Here is an 18419-nt window from a genome sequence, read left to right on the forward strand (position 1 = left end):
CTGTCTCTCTCTGGTAAAGTTAGCTCTAGCTCTACTCTCTCTCGTAAAGTTAGCTATAGCTCCACTGTCTCTCTCTGGTAAAGTGAGCTATAGCTCTACTGTCTCTCTCTGGTAAAGTGAGCTATAGCTCCACTGTCTCTCTCTGGTAAAGTGAGCTATAGCTCTACTGTCTCTCTGGTAAAGTGAGCTATAGCTCTACTGTCTCTCTGGTAAAGTTAGCTATAGCTCTACTGTCTCTCTTGTAAAGTGAGCTAAAGCTCTTCTGTGTTTCTATGGTAAAGTTGTATAAAGTGTGTTTTTCGTTGGCTTCCTTCCAGGGGTGATGTGTGTGGGGAGGACAGGCAGATCATCTCCCTAATGAAGCAGAAGCAGATCCACACTCTGATTCTGCTTTAGAAAAACGGGAAAAAAACAGCAAAGTCATTAGAGGCTGCTGCACCTTATGTCATTTAAATTCAGAACACTCAGAGGAAATACCTGGTTGCCACAGTGATTTAAAGCCTCACACGCACCGTGTGTGTGTGTGTGTGTGTGTGTGTGTGTGTGTGTGTGTGTGTGTGTGTGTGTGTGTGTGTGTGTGTGTGTGTGTGTGTGTGTGTGTGTGTGTGTGTGTGTGATCTTTAATGCTGGTTAATTTAATAAGCCTTGGTATAATTTTTCCTTGCACCTAGAGATGGCTCCCTTCCTCTCCAATGAAAAAGGTGTCATCTTTGTTAGCATCACCATGGTATCCCAGAAGTCTGATGATTCTTTGGCCGTGATGCTGCCTGTGTGCTCTCATGTTTGAGGGTTATTGGAGGAGATCCATGTTTAGCCTCGCCCTTGCGTGATGTTATTTTAAGTACATATTTGTATAATGTATGTATATCCATTTTTTTTTGTCAATGTGCATCTGGTGTATTGTTGAAAAGGAGCGGGGTTCTTCGTCTGACGGGCCGGTCGAGTTCTGCCCTTAATGTACCAAATAAGGCCGCTGTCCGCAGCCCGTCTTTCTTAGCAGTGATGCTGTCCATAGAAGGTCAACCTACACCCTCAACGTCGTTATGTGGAAACCAATGGGTGGCGTCATGGTGGGCGCATCTGTCTCAGGAGGTAGAGAGGGTTGGCTGGTAACCGGAAGGTTGCGAGTGCGATCCCCAGGTTTCCAAGCAAGCAACACCTAAAGACGGCTCCCGACGAAGCTGGCTGTCGCCTTGCATGGCTAACTCCTCCGTCGTTGTGCGAATGTGTGCGTGTATGGGTGAATGTGAGGCAATATTGTAAAGCGATTTGAGTGGCCACTTAGTTAGAAAAGCGCTATATAAATGCAGTCCGTTTACCATTTGACCATTTTAGTCATGGCCGCTACATGGTCCATCATTTGAACAGTCTGGGTCTGACTGGAAGCAGACTGACTTCCAGCTCCACGAAGAGGCCTTTCATTAACCAAGAGACACCATAGAGCTTTTTGTAGACACGTCATCAGATATCGGTTCCAGACAGTCAAGAAAAACATTTGTTTTCAAAATTGGAAAAACATTTGTGGATGTTTAATCTAGGAGTGACTACACTGTTGAGGTCGGTAACCTTTACTTTGATGTCATTACTCAGCTTTTACTTCATCCCCTTCCTTTCCAAAAGAGAAAAACCGAATTAAATTATTTATTAGTGCTATTCTACTATAATATTTCTTCTTAGAAAATAATAACTGTATTCGTAACCACTGAGTTTGAAGAAAGTCTCAATAAATTAAGTAATACATGTGCTTCACTTGGCTCCTCCCCCCCTAGAGACCGTGCTCCAATCAAGACAAGACATTCCATCAGTCCACACAGTCCAGTAGCCAATCATGTTGCATCACCAGCGCCCGGCCTGTTGAGGCCCGATGAAACTGCAGCTACAGGTGAGACACGTCTGTACTATTCCTGGATCCATAACCTCATCATACATATATCAGAATCAAAACAACAGATGGCTAGACTTGTCAGGGACCTAATAAAACGTCTAAGCAATTCAAAGGATGGGGCGTACAGATATACTGATATATAGACTAGTACTAACAGTGCTGCACACCTGTTTATTTCAAATTCAAATTGCTTTTGAGCCTATGACGACTAATCACTTATTAATCAGTTGGTTGATTCTTGTGTGCGCACACTTCCAATGGTCTTCCCTATTTCAGATAAAAAAAATGACTGTGTGTGTAATATATTGTGTGAGAAGTTATGGCAATTAGCAATGCATTAAGACCCGTACATCCTGCGTGCCGAGGTAGTCCCTTGGCCCTACACAGCAGTGTGCACTGAAGCTGTCAGCTCTCGCCCCCTCGCTCTGTATATATATTCAATGTATATAAAGCCTGTACCGTTCTCTACTGGGGCTCTGCTTCACGTACAGTGGGAGATCTTACCGTAGTGGGCTAACGGTATAGAGAAAATCAGTGCCTTGCAAAGTGCTGTTAACCTGGGGACACAACAAGACGTTGCACCAGCGCGGTGTAGTGACTGTCTTGCTGTTGCACCGCGTCAATGTGGAACATTGAGCTACCAGCTGCTGTTGTATTAATAATATGATGCAGATGATTGAGCTTTAGCTGGTTCACACCATTTGCGACTGGAAGCCGGACATTCGCAGACCAGTTTAAACTCTTGGGGTCCTAATTGTTCTTGTGGTGGTGGGGGGGGGGGGGGGGGGGGGGGCATATAAGATGTATCGCCAGGGATAAGTATTTTTTGTTTAACTTGCGTTTTACTTTTTCTCTGACTGATGAGAAGGAACTTTCATCCAAAGCGACTTGCGGTGGAAACGGAAATAGTCTCTGGCACTAACGACGTCTCCCCATATGCCCCTGTTCATTTATTCCACTGAAGAGCCCCCCTCCCGCGTTCCTTAAATCACGGTCCATTCTGGAGACACCGCTCTGGCTGCTTGCAGGTTATTGTTGTTGGCATGCGGCCAACAGGGAATACTGGCTCTTAATTGCGTCTAGAAACTTCTCTGAGCACAGCCAGAGCCGGGCGGCTGACCTTCCACTAGTTCCTCAAGTGATTATTTTACAGAGGAATGTTCTAAGCGGTTGTTTTAAAGGTGCTAAGGACTTATTTTGGGACTTGGCGTTAAACACGATACATGTCATTGGTCATGAACTCCACTGAACTAGTATTCCTCCCATAGAGGTTTTAAATCTTAATCTATGAGGAATAATTATTAGGTCAATACTGGAAATGACTGCAGTACTGAAAGAGCTTGATCTCTCACTTATTTTGATCATTAAAAAAAGTACATATGTCAATAAAATAGAGGTAGAAAATCTCACACCTTCCGGTGAACAGTAGTTGCTAAAGAAAAGCTTTTGATTGTAGACCTTTTGTCCTCACCCCAAACACTTTGAGAATCTCCTGGATCCATGACATTCTTAGGCCAAAAGTGTGAATTTCACCTTAAATTACTAAACGTCTTGCCCTCTTTGCATGTATTTGTCGGGCAGTGATGTATGAACTCAAGTCTTGATGTCAAAAAGTGCCACCCTCACTTTAATAGGGAGGAATATTTCAATAATGTCACCCTCTTGTGGCATTGGCCAAGTTCCAGACATGGCCAAACTTCTATTATAACTTTGACCCCCCTTCCCCCACACACACCACCACCAGTGCCACAGAGCGCCATGGCAACGAGGCCCAGCACCCGACTCAGTGGTGACACCCGGACACCCAGCTCACAAGGGTCAAAGGTCAAATGGACAGAAAACAAAACCAAACCACCACCGCGCCTGAAAAACGAGGAGACCGCCACTGAAGACCAGGTGACGAGGCGGGTGTCTGAGACGGAGCCCCCTGACGCGACCACGCCCAAACCAGAGTGTGTGTTCGTGATGTCCGGCCTGGGGTCCAGCGAACAGGTAGGATGCAGATGGAACTGTCCTGGAAGAAGAGTTAAAGGGATGATATCATACCACCAGGTGTCAGTGTGATTATCCATTACATGCAAAATCTGCCTTTTCCTGTGTTTTAGTCACCTCACAAGTGGGCGTGTCCACTACAGTCTACTGATCCATCCGGCATACATCACCCTTGTGATGTCACTATAGCACAGGGTAGGGCAGATATTCAAACGGCTTGCAATGGATAATCACACTCACACCTAGTGGCATGATATCACCCCTTTAAGCCAGATCTTTTCCCCAAATCTAAGCACATCCAGGTGTTTTAATTGTACTGATCGCTAAACCTCTACCTAAAATGATACAGCATACCTATATCATATATCGTCACCACTGCAGCACCCTTAACCATAACTATCTTTAATCTAATACCTAGGAGGAGTTCTAATATCTGAAATCCTTCTTTACCTCCTTCCATCTCATCCAAGCTTAACTTCTTTTTGCATCACCGCAGTTTCCAACTCGCCATAGTCCTGATTGACTTGGCATCAGCGCTGTAGCAGTCTAGCCGCCAGAGGTTAAATCGTTAGCAATCACATCAGAGGGTTTTAATACCTTTTTCCTCTTGCTTTTTATCGACAAGGGGAAATTCAATTAAAACTTTAAGATTAAAACGAAGCGATAATAAAATCAATTTTATTACAGATAATCAATGTAGCCGATTTAAAGCGCGCCTCTCCGTTAAGGCCTGTGACGTCGACCAATTCCGAAAGGCTTGCGTCGACCTGTTTCCACACTGACTCACACCAAGTTGTTGCCTAGGTGATGGTGAGGAAGTTCGCCAAGAGGATCGGGGCTCGCGTCGTTCCCCAGGTGACCCCTGAGGTGACCCATGTCATCATGTGCACAGGTAGGGGGGTGTGTGTGTGTGTGTGTGTGTGTGTGTGTGTGTGTGTGTGTGTGTGTGTGTGTGTGTGTGTGTGTGTGTGTGTGTGTGTGTGTGTGTGTGTGTGTGTGTGTGTGTGTGTGTGTGTGTGTTAAAAGCTATTCGACATCGCAATTGCTTTGTCATCATTCTTCTGCATCGCACTATGGGCTCTCAATATTTAGTATGCTTTTTGTAGTGTGCCTAAGACAGCTTTAGTCATTTTAGATGTCTTGACGTTCGAAGTAAATATTTTAAATGCCCCCACTGTTTCCTTTCCCCTGAATATTTCTCTGAACATGTGTGCTAATAGTTTCTTGTATTGACTCTATTGTGTTATGCAGGCCTTAGAAGTCGTTGCAGATAGGAGAGCCATTCTTCTCCCCACTGGCCTCACCCTCTCCCTCCAAATCCACTCCTTTTGGAGAGTGATTTCATTGCTAATTACCTATTCTGATTTAATTGTTATTGTGCTTACGGTACAAACTTTGCGGACGCCTTAGCCTTAGATTAACGAGCGCAGTTCAAGGAGGCTCTTCAAACGGGAAACGTTTTCCATTCTAACAACATGTTTGTTCCTGTTGGTCTTTTGTCGTGGAAGGCTTGTCATACACATGTTTGATGTGGGACTGCTGTAACAGTGGGACCCATGACTCTGTTTACTGTAACAAGAAAAGGGAGACAAACTGGCAAAGTAAACGGAAGTAACGGACTGGGAAAGTCGCTTAGCGGACGCTTTATCCAGAGTGACTGAGTTGTTTGGTCCATAAGGAGCAGGTGGTTGTTATGGCTTCCTGCCCAGGGCAGACTGCAGACATTGGGATTTCAAACCCCCCCTTATAGTAGAGATAAGCAACCTACACACTTAATGTAATCCATTTAATTGTGCATCACATTTCACCGCAGAATTAAAGTGTCGATCTTGGACGATTTGTACGTATTATATGTCTGGGTAAGTCCCTATCTATTGCTGATTGAGCTAGCACAATTGTAATTGTGCCTATAGGCCACTGATGAAAACTCAGTGGGACGCAGTGTTATGCATGATACTAGGTGTGCGTTAGTGGCGACACCGTTGAGAACTTGAGATCTATGGGAGCGATTTCCGCTTATCTTCAAAGGTTTCGCCAAAGAGAATGTAACGGAGATTATTGGGATTGCCACTTTTAATGAGTACCAAAACCCAACACCACTTGGAGTTTGGTTTGCATCAGACGACTCACTCTGTAGGTTAAACACATGCTATTGCACGCATAACCTCTTATTGGCTGATGGCATTACTCGGTTGCGAAATTACAAATCCTAAAAAAGGCATGAACCCTTACCCATAATATCCCACTCACCCGAACCCTAACCAGGTTGATTTGTTGCCTAAAACTAACAAAGTAGTTGTCTAAACCAAGCCCTGTAGTTGAGGTGCCCAAACCTTACCCGGTAGATGTGTTAATTAAACCTGACCGGGTAGTCGTGGTGCCGTAACATAACCCCACTCGCAGACACAAGTAAAGAGAAGAACGCAGACTGAGAAAGGCCCCACATCTCTGCCATTGAGAAGCATGACACTCACACACCTGTGGTTCATCTGTTGAATGACAGGCAAGATGGATCTCCCTGACCAATCAGGGAAGAGATGCCCCGAGCTGAAGAGCTCTGAAATCTAAACGGTCTCATACGGAGGCCGACAGTCGGAACACCTTTTATTTTACAGAGCTTTCCCCTCATTAATAGTCAGCGTTTTGCGTGTGTGTGTGTGTTCGTGCACCATCCTGGCGTTTCACTTCTGTGCCAGTCCTCCGCCTTGCCTTATATTTCAAAGGTCAGCTGCCTCCGGAAACCTTATCCTCCTCCCTGATGAGCTACTTGATAAGACCTGCATCCTGCTGCTTGTAACTGCCCATTCATTATTTAAAGGACAAGGCCAGAGTTATCCCGTTGTGAGACCCACTAAAGCCGCTGTTTTCTCCTCTGCCGCACCCCGGTTCGCTTTGTCTAGCCTAGCACCAGATGATATGGTGTCCTGCTTTGACATGTGCCTCTTGCAGACCCGTCGCTTCTGTCAGCAGAATTCAGTAATCCTTCCTAAATGCATTCAGCCGTAACACACTTCAGAATGTACCTAATGGTGAAGATGTAAACAAATGCACCCCCCGCCTACCCAGTTTATTTCTATCCCTCAAAGCTGCCTAAATTCCATTTAAAAGCAACGTGTGTGTGTGTGTGTGTGTGTGTGTGTGTGTGTGTGTGTGTGTGTGTGTGTGTGTGTGTGTGTGTGTGTGTGTGTGTGTGTGTGTGTGTGTGTGTGTGTGTGTGTGTGTGTGTGTGTGTGTGTCCGTCCCCCACAGATGAGGACCTGGTGTGTGAGCGTACCTTGAAGTACTTCCTGGGCATCGCAGGCAGGAAGTGGGTGTTGAGTTTCCTGTGTGAGTCCAGATTTTCAGTTGTTTTTGTTTTGTGCTGTTCAACCGCTCCCTTGCGGCCGACAGGTCTGGAACACGCTGTTATCCAAGTGTCATGGCACTCCTCTGTGCCTTGTCGTACCGGGGTCCTTGGGGGGGCGGCGGTTGTTCCTGCATAATCCAGCGGTGTTTGTGTTGCCGGGGTTAAGCTCTGCTTGTCTTCTGTTCTGTCTGGAACCCCGCAGGGATCTCGGAGTGCTTCAAACAGGGGGATCTGCTAGACGAGGTACGTGTCGCGTGTGTCTGTGTGGCGCGGTGGGCTCCTGTGCTGCTGATACCTGCCCACGCCGTCGGATCGCTGTGCCTGGGTGATGTGGCTGCACGGCTCCAGACTCGGCCCGGGGCTCACCGCCTGAGGCTCATGTGTTTGTACTCGTTGTTTGAGCGCCCTCAAAGCCCAGTCCTGGGCTAAGCGCTGCTCCAGGGGGACGAGGCTTATCGCTATCTGCATGTATAAGAACCTCCTAGAGAAACACGTCTGTCCCAAGCCATCCTCCAGCCTATCAATTAGTGGTTCTCAACCTCCGGGCCGCGGGCCGAAAGGAATCGGAGATTCGGAAATTCAGCCGACAAATAATTGATCAATCAATAAATCTTTTTTTATGAATATTTTATTCAATTGTTTTAAACTCATACAATTAAATTATGTTAGATTATAATTTAATATTATTCGTATTTTGCTTAAATACATGTCATGGCCAAAGACCCCCTTGTTGTCTTTAAGCCAACTATAGTTGGCATAATGAAATAAATTTTGTGTTGGGCCCAAAGCCCTTATTGGCCCAAAGCGCTGAATAAAGGCATTCACAGCTTGACAAAGGCCTACATTATACATAAATAAGATTACAATGGCAAAGAAACTTTGATAGAGTTGGATAGATTTGTTTGATTAGTTAAGACTTTGACTTGGCACAACATCATACGTCTGATGTGGTTATCTGTTTAACAACTGTCAGACTTTATTAATAAAGAAAATCCTGCCTGACTGTTGCCAAATAGGTTTTATAACATTTACATTTGGGGCATTTAGCAGACGCTTTTATCCAAAGCGACTTACAATGAGTACATTTGTCAGAAGGATGTTCATAGAACCAAATGCCAAGCTCTAACAATCATTAGGTTAACCCATTCCCTGTACACAACAAAGCTAGCTACTAGGATAAGATAAATAGCCGACATAATGACTCATTTGTGACAATTACATAAAGCTTCGACCGGCCTTTGCAGCCCTCCGAAAGACCGGATCAACCTGCAAGTAGGCGTCCGTCCAAAAAGTGGAGGGGGTGTAGCAGAGTTTAGTTTCCCCCTCCCATTAAATTTGTCGATAACGTTTCACTTTCACTTTGATTGGCTCAGGGTTAACCGGCGTCGTCTGATGTGGGTCTATAAAGTCATCTGAGGCTGTTATTGTGTCATAGGACCGTCGCCTTAACTCGATTGATACGACGTGTGTATTTGGTCTTCCAACAGAGTGCGTTTGAGGTGCGGGGAGACGTGGTGAACGGGGCCGTCCACCACGGGCCCCTCAGGGCCCGCAGCACTGGGGACCAAGACGTGAGTCCCTCCACCACAACACGGCACCGTCTTCACCTCATCAACTGTGTTTTACAAGAGGGCCTATTCAGTAGAGAGGCCATCTTTTGATTCATAACCAATAGTTTGGTGCTAACCAAAGCTTACACAAGCAATCTGTTTTGTAATGGGACCAGTTCTAAATAGTTATAGTATAAAGAAACGATGAGTAATTCTCAGCAGCTAGGCGACTGTTTACCTTTAGATGGCAGTAAATCTTTGACCTGGTGTGTAGTTGCTCTTTCAAAACAAATCCCCAGGCTCTGCTCATTGAATTAAGGAGCAGAAATGTTGGGGGGAGTGAAGAGCAGGGAGGGAGAGAGAGAGAGACGGTCTTATCAGAGGGCCAGCACATGGATGATGTCAGACAGGTGGCCATGCCTAAACGCCTCCCGTCACCTGCTCCGCCGTGATTGAAACTCGCCGTGTGTGTGTGTGTGTGTGTGTGTGTGTGTGTGGTAGAGAGAAACCCTTACATGAATGTGTCGCACAATGTGATAATAATTACAGGAGCTAATACCACCTGAAGGACGTTAGCTTGTTTTGTCTAAATTAAAAATCTGCAGGCCTGGGCATTTTGTGCCCACTCTTCCGTTAAACCTTTCCAACTCCCCCGGGGCCTTCAACCTTATGGATGGACACGGAGACTGGGGCGATCGGCGCTCTCTCTCTCTCCCTCTCTCTCTCTCCCTTCGCTCCCCCATCAGTCTTCCTACCTCCCTCGCCCCGTGCTGGATGCTAGATGCTGCATTATTCATCCGTTATCAGGATGCATTAGGCACAAGATCAGAAATAAAATAAACACTTTATCTATAATGAGGTTTTTAAGGGCAGGGAGAAGGCGACTCTTAAGCTATATCCTGATAATACAATTACCCCAGTCCCACGTCGTCGTCTCCCACACCGTTTGGCAGTTTTATTGTTTATAAAAGAATGTGTAATAAATGTGTATCGCCAGGCTTTTTACCCTTAGATCGTCAGCCAGGCTCAGGAAAAGCAGTTTGAATCTCTATTTTAGTGAGTCATGGCTTCAAAAGCCACCACAGTCCTTTTTGCTTTTGCCTTTTTCATGACTAAAGTGCAACAGTAAAAGCAATGGCTAAATAAAAGTATTGATTGATATCTGAGTCACAACAACATGCAGTGGGGCGGGGAGATGTGTGTCAAAACATTTTTTTTTATCTGTGATCTACAATTTTTATTTTTTTTCTGCCACTTTAAACCCCCAACTTCAAGAACATTACCACATTCAACCAACAAATGTATATTTTATTTGTTATTATTTATTCATTTAAACGGGTTAGTAATACAGATGATTGGTGACGGCACTGAGATGGAATCATAAAAACTACACCTAAAATAACATGAATAAAACCGATTCAAATGTAAAAAGAAACCAATACCGTTTACGGCTGTCACTTGCTGTGAAGGACAGTATAACATCTTTGTATTCCAACCGTTATTTCACAACACTAGCGTCCGTATTCCTTATTATTAGCAGCTATAGCGGGTTGACAGAAACCAGAAGGTTGCTGGTTCGATCCCCGGCTCCTCCTAGCTGTCGAGTGTCGAGGTGTCCCTGAGCAAGACACCTCACCCTGACTGCTCCCGACGAGCTAGCTGTCACCCTGCGTGGTTGACACCGCCGTTGGTGTGTGAATTTGTGATTGAATGGTTGTAAGTCGCTTTGGATAAAAGTCTCAGCAAAATCCCCTAAATGTAAATGTCAATCTTTTGTGTTTATTCCCTCCTAGCTCCTCATGAAGGGCTACAAGATCTGCTTCCAGGGGTCCTTCACGGACATGACCAAAGGTAAGCGGCCTGTTGATTGCATGATCGCTGCTCAGGCGACGCCAGACCCGCACGACCACAGACCTGCTGACGTCAGGCACGGGAAGCGGTTGAATACCATTGATTTTACTGACTCACCGTCAGCTATCCACTTAGTGCGTGTGTGTGTGTGTGTGTGTCCCTCGTCTGGTAATAACAGTAATTTCAATACCCTTGTTAAATTGCACTCAATCTCCGGAGCAAACAAAGCCGGTCCCCAATCCTTGTGTTTATTTCAAAAGATGCCCTTTTGTGGGCCCCAGTGGGAACCAAACCCGATCACCCTGGTCCTGGTAATGCCATGCTCTTCCAATTGAGCTCCAGTAGACAAATGAGGTTTGTCGTTTCCACTGAGAAACCACCCGCACAGAACCCCCCCCAACAAACAGACGAGTCAGAGTACAGCAATACTAAGGATCATGTTGAGGGTGACGTTTGAGTCTGGTGGTCTATGGGCAACAAAGGGTACTGCCTTTAGCTTCCAAGATGGATGCTTTGGCTGCGTTGGTGTCGGCCACTCAGTTTTTTGTTTTTTTTCATTGTTTAATCTGGGAGCAGTGGTCGATGGTAAATGGACAGCATTTATACAGCGCTTTTCTAACCAGCACTTTACAATATTGCCTCACATGCACACACCTCGAGCGTCAGCCAGGAGTAGCAGGGGTTCGCACTAGCAACCCTCCGGTTACCAGCCAACCCGCTCTACCTCCTGAGCCACATGCCGTCCTGTCAACCCTTCGTGCCACCCGGCCCGTCAGTCAAGAGGAGCAGGCAGGGGTCATTCATCCCGCTCTGCCATGATGTCCGTCAGTGGGGGCCTCAAGTCTCAGGCCCCGAAACTCAAGACACGATTCTGATTGGCTGTCATCATTGTCACTGACGGCCAATGAGAACTGAGGACGTAGCTCAGGCGTACTGTTCCCTGATTACGCTCGGTGATTTGTCTGGCTTGAATGTCAATCAAGACCTCGACTCGACAAGTAGGCGGTTCTGATCCAAACTGTTTCCCAGACCTCCTGGGGCAGTGTGGTTCTGCGAGACTAGCAGCCTGCTGGTTAGCAGTGACCCGAGCTAGCAGCCCCACTACCATTCCACCGCTCACGCCCCACTTAGCTCATAGCTTTACTCGCACACGTATATTATATAATGCTCTTGTTCGTACCAGTTTGCATTGCTAAAAGATGAGCTGAGATGGCACTCGGGAGAAAAAGAAAAAACATAAAAAGGCTGTTCTGTTTGCCCGGTCGCATGTTGGTCTTGGGTTTGGTGACCGGTTGAGCCCGGGGAGCGCCTCAGGCCGTTCCGTCGTGGATGTTGGAAGCAGAGCGGTTCTACGGGGGAATAGGGCCTGACAGCACAGGGCCCTGGGCCCCGGGGGGCCCGGCTCTGGGTCCCACCGTGCTGGAGCTCAGCAGAGTGGAAGGAAGTCTAACGGCATGGAGGAGGGGAAAGAGAAAGGAGCGTCTGCTCACTGCATCCCCTGACGCTCTGACTTGGCAGAGACTGTTTTCATTATGGTTTTGTTTTCTCAGAACCAGTTATACGTGTTTATCATTTTGACTCCGTTGCGCCTCAATATAAGATGCACACTGGGTTTGAATTCTTTAAGTCCTGTTTGATAGTCTTTACAGTGTAGTGATTAGGGAGTATGACTCAGTCCAATGGTTTTGGGTTCGATCCCCAATGAGCAAGGTGTATAGCGCCTACCTTCCCATTATCATAACATGCATGGCAGCATGCTACCCAAGAGGTAACCACTCTATTAGCATGCTAACCGATAATGGTCCCGACAGACAGACAGACAGACAGACAGACAGACAGACAGACAGACAGACAGACAGACAGACAGACAGACAGACAGACAGACAGACAGACAGACAGACAGACAGACAGACAGACAGACAGACAGACAGACAGACAGACAGACAGACAGACAGACAGACAGAGCTGGCCCAAGTTGGAGGGAGAGTGGTTGGACCTTCAAAGACATGTTTTGCGTCCTCATAATTCCCGCTCTTCAATGAGTTCAGAGCACTCTGCTGGACCCTGATAGACGGCAACCCGCCACGCGTTTGACAGCGCTAGAAATTCAAAAACAAAGCTGAACTGAGAGACGGGGGGGGGGGGGGGGGAAAGACTCAAAGCACCTCACAGGGCTTTGGAAGGACTGCGATAACAGCTGGAAGCCCAGAACCCTTCTGAACATCTGTCATTTAGAGAAGGTATTGGCAGACACAATGACAGGGTACGGCGGGCGTGGGTGGATGGGCGCTGTGTGGACCACAGAGGTGATTCATGGACTTTGATATTTCTTTGTGCAGTGTGTTTCTGCTCCAAAGGGGTTGCCATGGCGTTGGGCATTGGCAGCCGGGGAGTGTGAACTGTGAAAGAAGTTTAAGTGAGTCGGTGCGGTCCGGGTCAGTCTTTATGTGTTTCAGTCGCCTTTTGGACCTTGTTCTTGTTTCTAAACAGGGGGGGGGGTTATAACCTGTTGTGAGAATAAAAGCTGCTCTCTCTGCTTCTAAAGCTGTAGGTTCACCAACGTCAGAGCTCGAGATGATTGTAAATGGCGTTTTATAGTCGTGTTTGAATCGGGTTAACCGGCAGTACATAGAAATCGTATTAAATATGCATCGTGTCAAAGGCTCCCAGGTCCAATAAGCCACGGTGAGGTTCACTATCCCGACGAGCGCAAGAGAACCACTTAAAGCATCTCCTGGTCCCGGGAGAGCAGACGGATTAGCTTGATTTCGACTGAAGTGTCGAATCTCTTAAGATCAATTTCTCCAGGGGGTAAGACCTACCCGGGCCAACCCCCGACCCCCACCCTAGGCTCCCCGATCGGCTCCTACGGTGTGTGTGAACCCCTGGCGCCGGCCGGGGTCGATGGCGCCTGGCTAATGGGTGGCTGGTCTAATGGCCGCCGCGGGGCGTTGCCCTGCGCCCGGCTCAAAGATGGAGTCTTCTACATGATTTATTTAAAGCCTTGAAGAGGTTGATTGCGTGGGTCTTTTTTATAGCATGCTATCATCTATTGTATGGTGATGGCGATGTGGGTGAATCGAATAGGAAATTATGAGATGCAGTTATCAACTGTTGTTTTGGTCATATTTCCTATTAATAACCTGGGCGGGAAAACAATGGCGAAGTACATGGAAAGGTGTATTTATGAACAATTGAATGGGTTTGATCAAAGAACCAATGGCATTGTTGTAAGGGCAAACTAAATGGTTGGACAATTGTATTCCCTTGATATTATTTAGTTTCACATTTGTGTCCAGAGCCGGTGGCGGGCACTGGTATGAATAAGATTGGGTCGATATTTTCATTGATTAAATAAATAGCTGAAGAAACGATAATGAATGAAACCAAGTGTGTGTGTTTCTGTAGGGATTTAATGAAAGGGAAAGTGCTGTGGTGAGGTCTGGTCCAGGGTACCTAATGCTTCTGATCAGCCTGATCAGCATCTCTGTCTCTCTCTCGCTCCAATCTACAGCGTCCACCATTAGTCTGAATGGAGTCTAAATCGTAAATAAAACGTCCAGCTTTCGTCTGCGTTAACCCCTTCACCGCTGCTTCACTACCTTCAGAGGAAATTGACAGCGGAATGAAAAGCCTCGCCCACATCAATGTGTGGAAAGGAGGATATGAATGAGTGTGAGAAAACTGTCAATCACTTTTGATTGTTATTTCTTTGGTCCTATCGGTTTCTGTCGGTCTTTGATTGTTATTTCTCTGGTCTCATGGGTTTCTGTCTGTCTGTATTTCCAGACCAAATGGAGTGGATGGTGGAGCTATGTGGTGCTGCTGTTGTGAAAGACCCTCTGCAGTTCGACAGTAAAAAGGTATGCCTGTCGTTCCCAATGTCGGATCCATATAGTTCTATAGTCCGGTCATATCGTTTTGAATGCGCCAAATCATTTAATGCATTGTGTTTACTGCATTGATAATTCAGCAATCTATTCTCATTCCAAAGGATTTGATTATCCCCATGCATCATCTCTTCCTCCTCCAGTACTGCCACCAGCTGCTTATTGTACAGCCAGGAACGGAGACGGCGCTAACCAAACCCAGCGGTAAGCCTTATGTTGAAAAAATTATTAGAAGAAATACAGCCTCCCACTAGTTCCCTCACAGTGGGGTTATTCTGAGGCAAATGGTTATCATTGTAGATGGTGGTTTTGGAAGAATGGATGCAGAATTTAGTTTGTGTTCTTCGTTTATGTCTGCTTGTGCATCATAAGCCCGGTTGCGCGCGCGCGCACGCGCGCGCGCGCGCACACACACACACACACACACACACACACACACACACACACACACACACACCGTGCGATGCACAACGAGACCATTACAAAGATGCTACAAAACATCCACCTCTGGCTGCCGAGACGAGACGGGTCTTTAGGAAGAGTGAGAGTCACGACGTGGAGGTGTGAGAGGCCGCGGGGGACAGGGCCGAGGTGTGAGACTAGAGAGAGTGGCAGTGTGGGCGGTCGGGGTCAAGCTGCTCTGCACCAGGTAGAGGGACCTATAGGGAAGAGAGCAGCTGCTTCTCGCTTGGCAGTTCCAAAAGGACCAGGGAGTGGATCTCTTCTCTCTTCGGGCATCGTGATTTGTGCTACTGCATATTTGATGCTGCCTTTCTTCTGCCTCCTCCCCGGGCCCTCGGAGCCCGGGTCATCCGTCTGGAAGGCTCTCTCACGCTCCGCCTCTCTCTGAATCTCATCCCCTCTTGTCTGTAAGGGATCCCTCCCTCTCTTGCCCACCAGCTAAGTCTTAAGATATTGTAACTTGTGCTCTGCACATATTAGGTGTCTATATTTGGTCTTTGCCACAGGTGGAGCCTAAGGTTAAAGAGAGTGTAGTAGGGTGTTCATCTCCCAGCTCAAAGGTTCTGGGATCAAACCCCGATATACGCACCTTAGCTGTATGCATCCTTGAGTCATATTGCCTGAAAGGGTCCGGTTCAGGATTCTGCAGGATGCTCAACCTTTTGTGATCCTTCCCGGGGCATGGTTTAGAGGCCGCCCCTATACCGGTTAGCTATACCCGTTAGCTATACCGGTTAGCTATACCCGTTAGCTATACCCGTTAGCAATACCCGTTAGCAATACCCGTTAGCTATACCCGTTAGCGTTAGCCTGATGATGATTCACTTGAACATCCTGTGCCTTTCCTCTCCTCAGCCTCTTATGGGAGAGCGACAGTTGTGAACCGTGGTTGGCTGTTGGACTCGGTGGCGACCTACACCCTCCAGAACACTGACGACTACAGGGCCTGATCCGGGAGGAGGTGGAGCCCCCATAGCCTGGGCCCTGCCTTTCAACAGCACTTTCTAGGAGAGCTACAGTCAGAACCCTCGGCTGGCTTTTGACCCTCCAAAACCATTGGGAACACCAAAGGTGGAGCCCCCCTCTCCCTCTCATAGTTCCCCCTGTTGGGTTTACCACTGTAAATAATTCAAAGTGGCTTTTTTAAAATTTGTAAAGAAAAAACAGTAAAATGTTGTTGCCTCTTTTTTGTAAAAAATTATAATTCTAGAAGTGTGTTGTGAAATGATGAATGTAGGACGTACACACCTCGACCACAAATTAATTGGCTTGCAGTACTACTTCATTCAAAAACACAGAGCAATTAATGCCTACTTTTCAGGCATTTATTTTTTAATAAATAAAGAGTGGGACTTTGTTCTTCCTGATATTTACTGTTTGTTTTTTGTCTATAACTTGAGCCCTTACTTCAAGATGTGGGGCTGTGATGACGTGGCTTAGACCTCCGTGCTTCAAGGTGCCGGAGGGTGCTATATTCTGGGCAGATACTGCATGTCAATATAAGAGTACAGGATCAAAGCCATCCCTGGCAAATTATTAATCCATCCCCAATTAAATAGAGGACAGAGCCATTGATTAATTCCAAGCAGACAACAAAAGGCCTTTATCACAGAGTGGTGTGGCTACTAAAAAAATGGTAAAATATGGTTATGGAGGCACCCAAGTGGCTATAATTAACATCAGGAGTTACTATCGCACCTAACTGATAAAGGTCTACGATCTTTTATTGACAGACAGCCGTAAGATCTCGCTTGTTAGAGCAATAAATTCATACGCGTATGATTCTTTTTATCTCCACACTTAGGTTTGACAATCATGTGTTTTAATAGATCCGATCCGACCCTGTTAAACCTCAAACATTTCCGATTCTGTCTCGTTGCTCTTGCTCTGCCAGCACTGGTTACAGTCGACAAGCACACCTAGTATGATCGGTAGGTTTCATGTCCAATAAATGTCGGCTCCTACTGCTTCATGAATGGAGTACAAAGTACAGCCGCAAGACACGCTGTCCATTGTTCCCAGCTGAAGATGACAAGTTGGTTTGCTTTCTAATGACGAACTGCCAAAGTTTCTAATTTACGGTACAACTCACATAGTGAACCAAGATATGATGATATAATTACTATGTTATTACTATTAAATACAATTGCTTAATCCTATTTGATGTGAAATGCATCACGTGTGAACTAGACAACTGCTGTCGGTGGTTCAACAATATAGAACCCATTGTCTCACCTTTTTATGATTTTAATGGCGGTTGTTGGACGGAACCTGGGCCCAAAATACCCCCGCATGTGGGTCACGACATGGCAAAGGTTTGGGAACCCCTCATCGAGTGTTTCCAGAGCTTTGTTGATGCTTAGCGAGCTCAGCAACGTTAGTGAATAACGTTAGTGCAGGATGTGATAACCTTACCTCTGGCTGGAACCTTAAACATACAATACCCAGCTATGCCCAGAAGTGGCCCCTAATATTTCCCAGAACATGGCCACTTTAATAATGCATGATGCTAGCCCAGCCTCAACCGAAGCAGAGTGTTGTTTGGACAGCTAGAACGATTTGTGGAAGTGTAGTGATGCAGGTTTATTCGTAGTGCTGCTGACAATGGCTAAAATCCCTAAATTGTGTTCTTACCCATACGTCTGCTTGAATGACTGCACGTTAGTATCCATAAACACCGGGTATCCAACCGCATTCTATTGTCTCTTCCAACTAAGGGCCTGATATTGGGAGGGACACCGTAGTTCAGTGTTACTTATTTATTAGGTGATGGATCAGGCAACACAGGCCTAGCCTGAATGATTGCTGGGAGAATGTCTGCTGAGAACCATAGTTTCATTTCAAAATGTCCCTGAGATAAAGTGAAAAATGCTTTTGTTTACTAGCTGGTTGTATTTATTTAGATGCTTGTATTTTTATTCTTTGCCTTAAAGGTTGCATTGCGTGTACAGGCCTACATCTGTTTAACCGGCAAGTGTTACTAATTCATGCCTTTGACAAACCAAACATGCTTGAACTCTCATGCCAGAAGCTGCACATCTTAGTGAACCATAAATAAATAAAACAAGCAGGTCAAAGCAAAGCTGTTCCCTATCCGATCTTTGGCACGAGGCGCTGACATGATACCAGATGTGTGCCTTGTGCAGTTTTTTGTTTCTTTCCTGCCTGCTGAGTCTTGTGGTTTAATTCCAGTGGACAGGAGAGGATGTAGGACCTAGCTATGAGTGAAGGAATCATGACATAACATAGAGTGAAGGAAGTGAGTGAAGGAAGCATGAAATACCATCCTGCTCTTCGAGTAGAGGCGTTGCTTCAATCCAATAAGGAATGCAGTCTCACCACATGTTTTGCCATATCAAACTCCAGGTCTTTTCATATGATGACTCAATTATATATTTTTACTGTAACTTCGATGATTGTTACATCATTGTTTTTTCATGTAT

General features: G+C 46.2%; 1 protein-coding gene across 2 annotated transcripts in view; it reads left to right on the forward strand.

The window, feature by feature from the left end:
- LOC115530630 (breast cancer type 1 susceptibility protein homolog) overlaps positions 1-16345 on the forward strand; it is a 27957-nt gene extending 11612 nt beyond the window's left edge. The window contains exons 13-22 of one of the 2 annotated variants that reach the window (XM_030339290.1): positions 1770-1882; positions 3630-3877; positions 4682-4769; positions 7127-7204; positions 7426-7466; positions 8711-8794; positions 10567-10624; positions 14414-14487; positions 14619-14718; positions 15832-16345. In XM_030339290.1, the coding sequence (XP_030195150.1) occupies positions 1770-1882; positions 3630-3877; positions 4682-4769; positions 7127-7204; positions 7426-7466; positions 8711-8794; positions 10567-10624; positions 14414-14487; positions 14619-14718; positions 15832-15926 (979 nt within the window). In that variant the 3' untranslated portion in view covers positions 15927-16345. The remainder of the gene's footprint in view (positions 1-1769; positions 1883-3629; positions 3878-4681; positions 4770-7126; positions 7205-7425; positions 7467-8710; positions 8795-10566; positions 10625-14413; positions 14488-14618; positions 14719-15831) is intronic. The other variant, XM_030339291.1, reaches the window with a different exon arrangement.
- The last annotated feature ends 2074 nt before the right edge of the window (positions 16346-18419 follow it).

This window comes from Gadus morhua, chromosome 18, assembly GCF_902167405.1.
Source record: "Gadus morhua chromosome 18, gadMor3.0, whole genome shotgun sequence".
NCBI classification, from domain to species: domain Eukaryota; kingdom Metazoa; phylum Chordata; class Actinopteri; order Gadiformes; family Gadidae; genus Gadus; species Gadus morhua.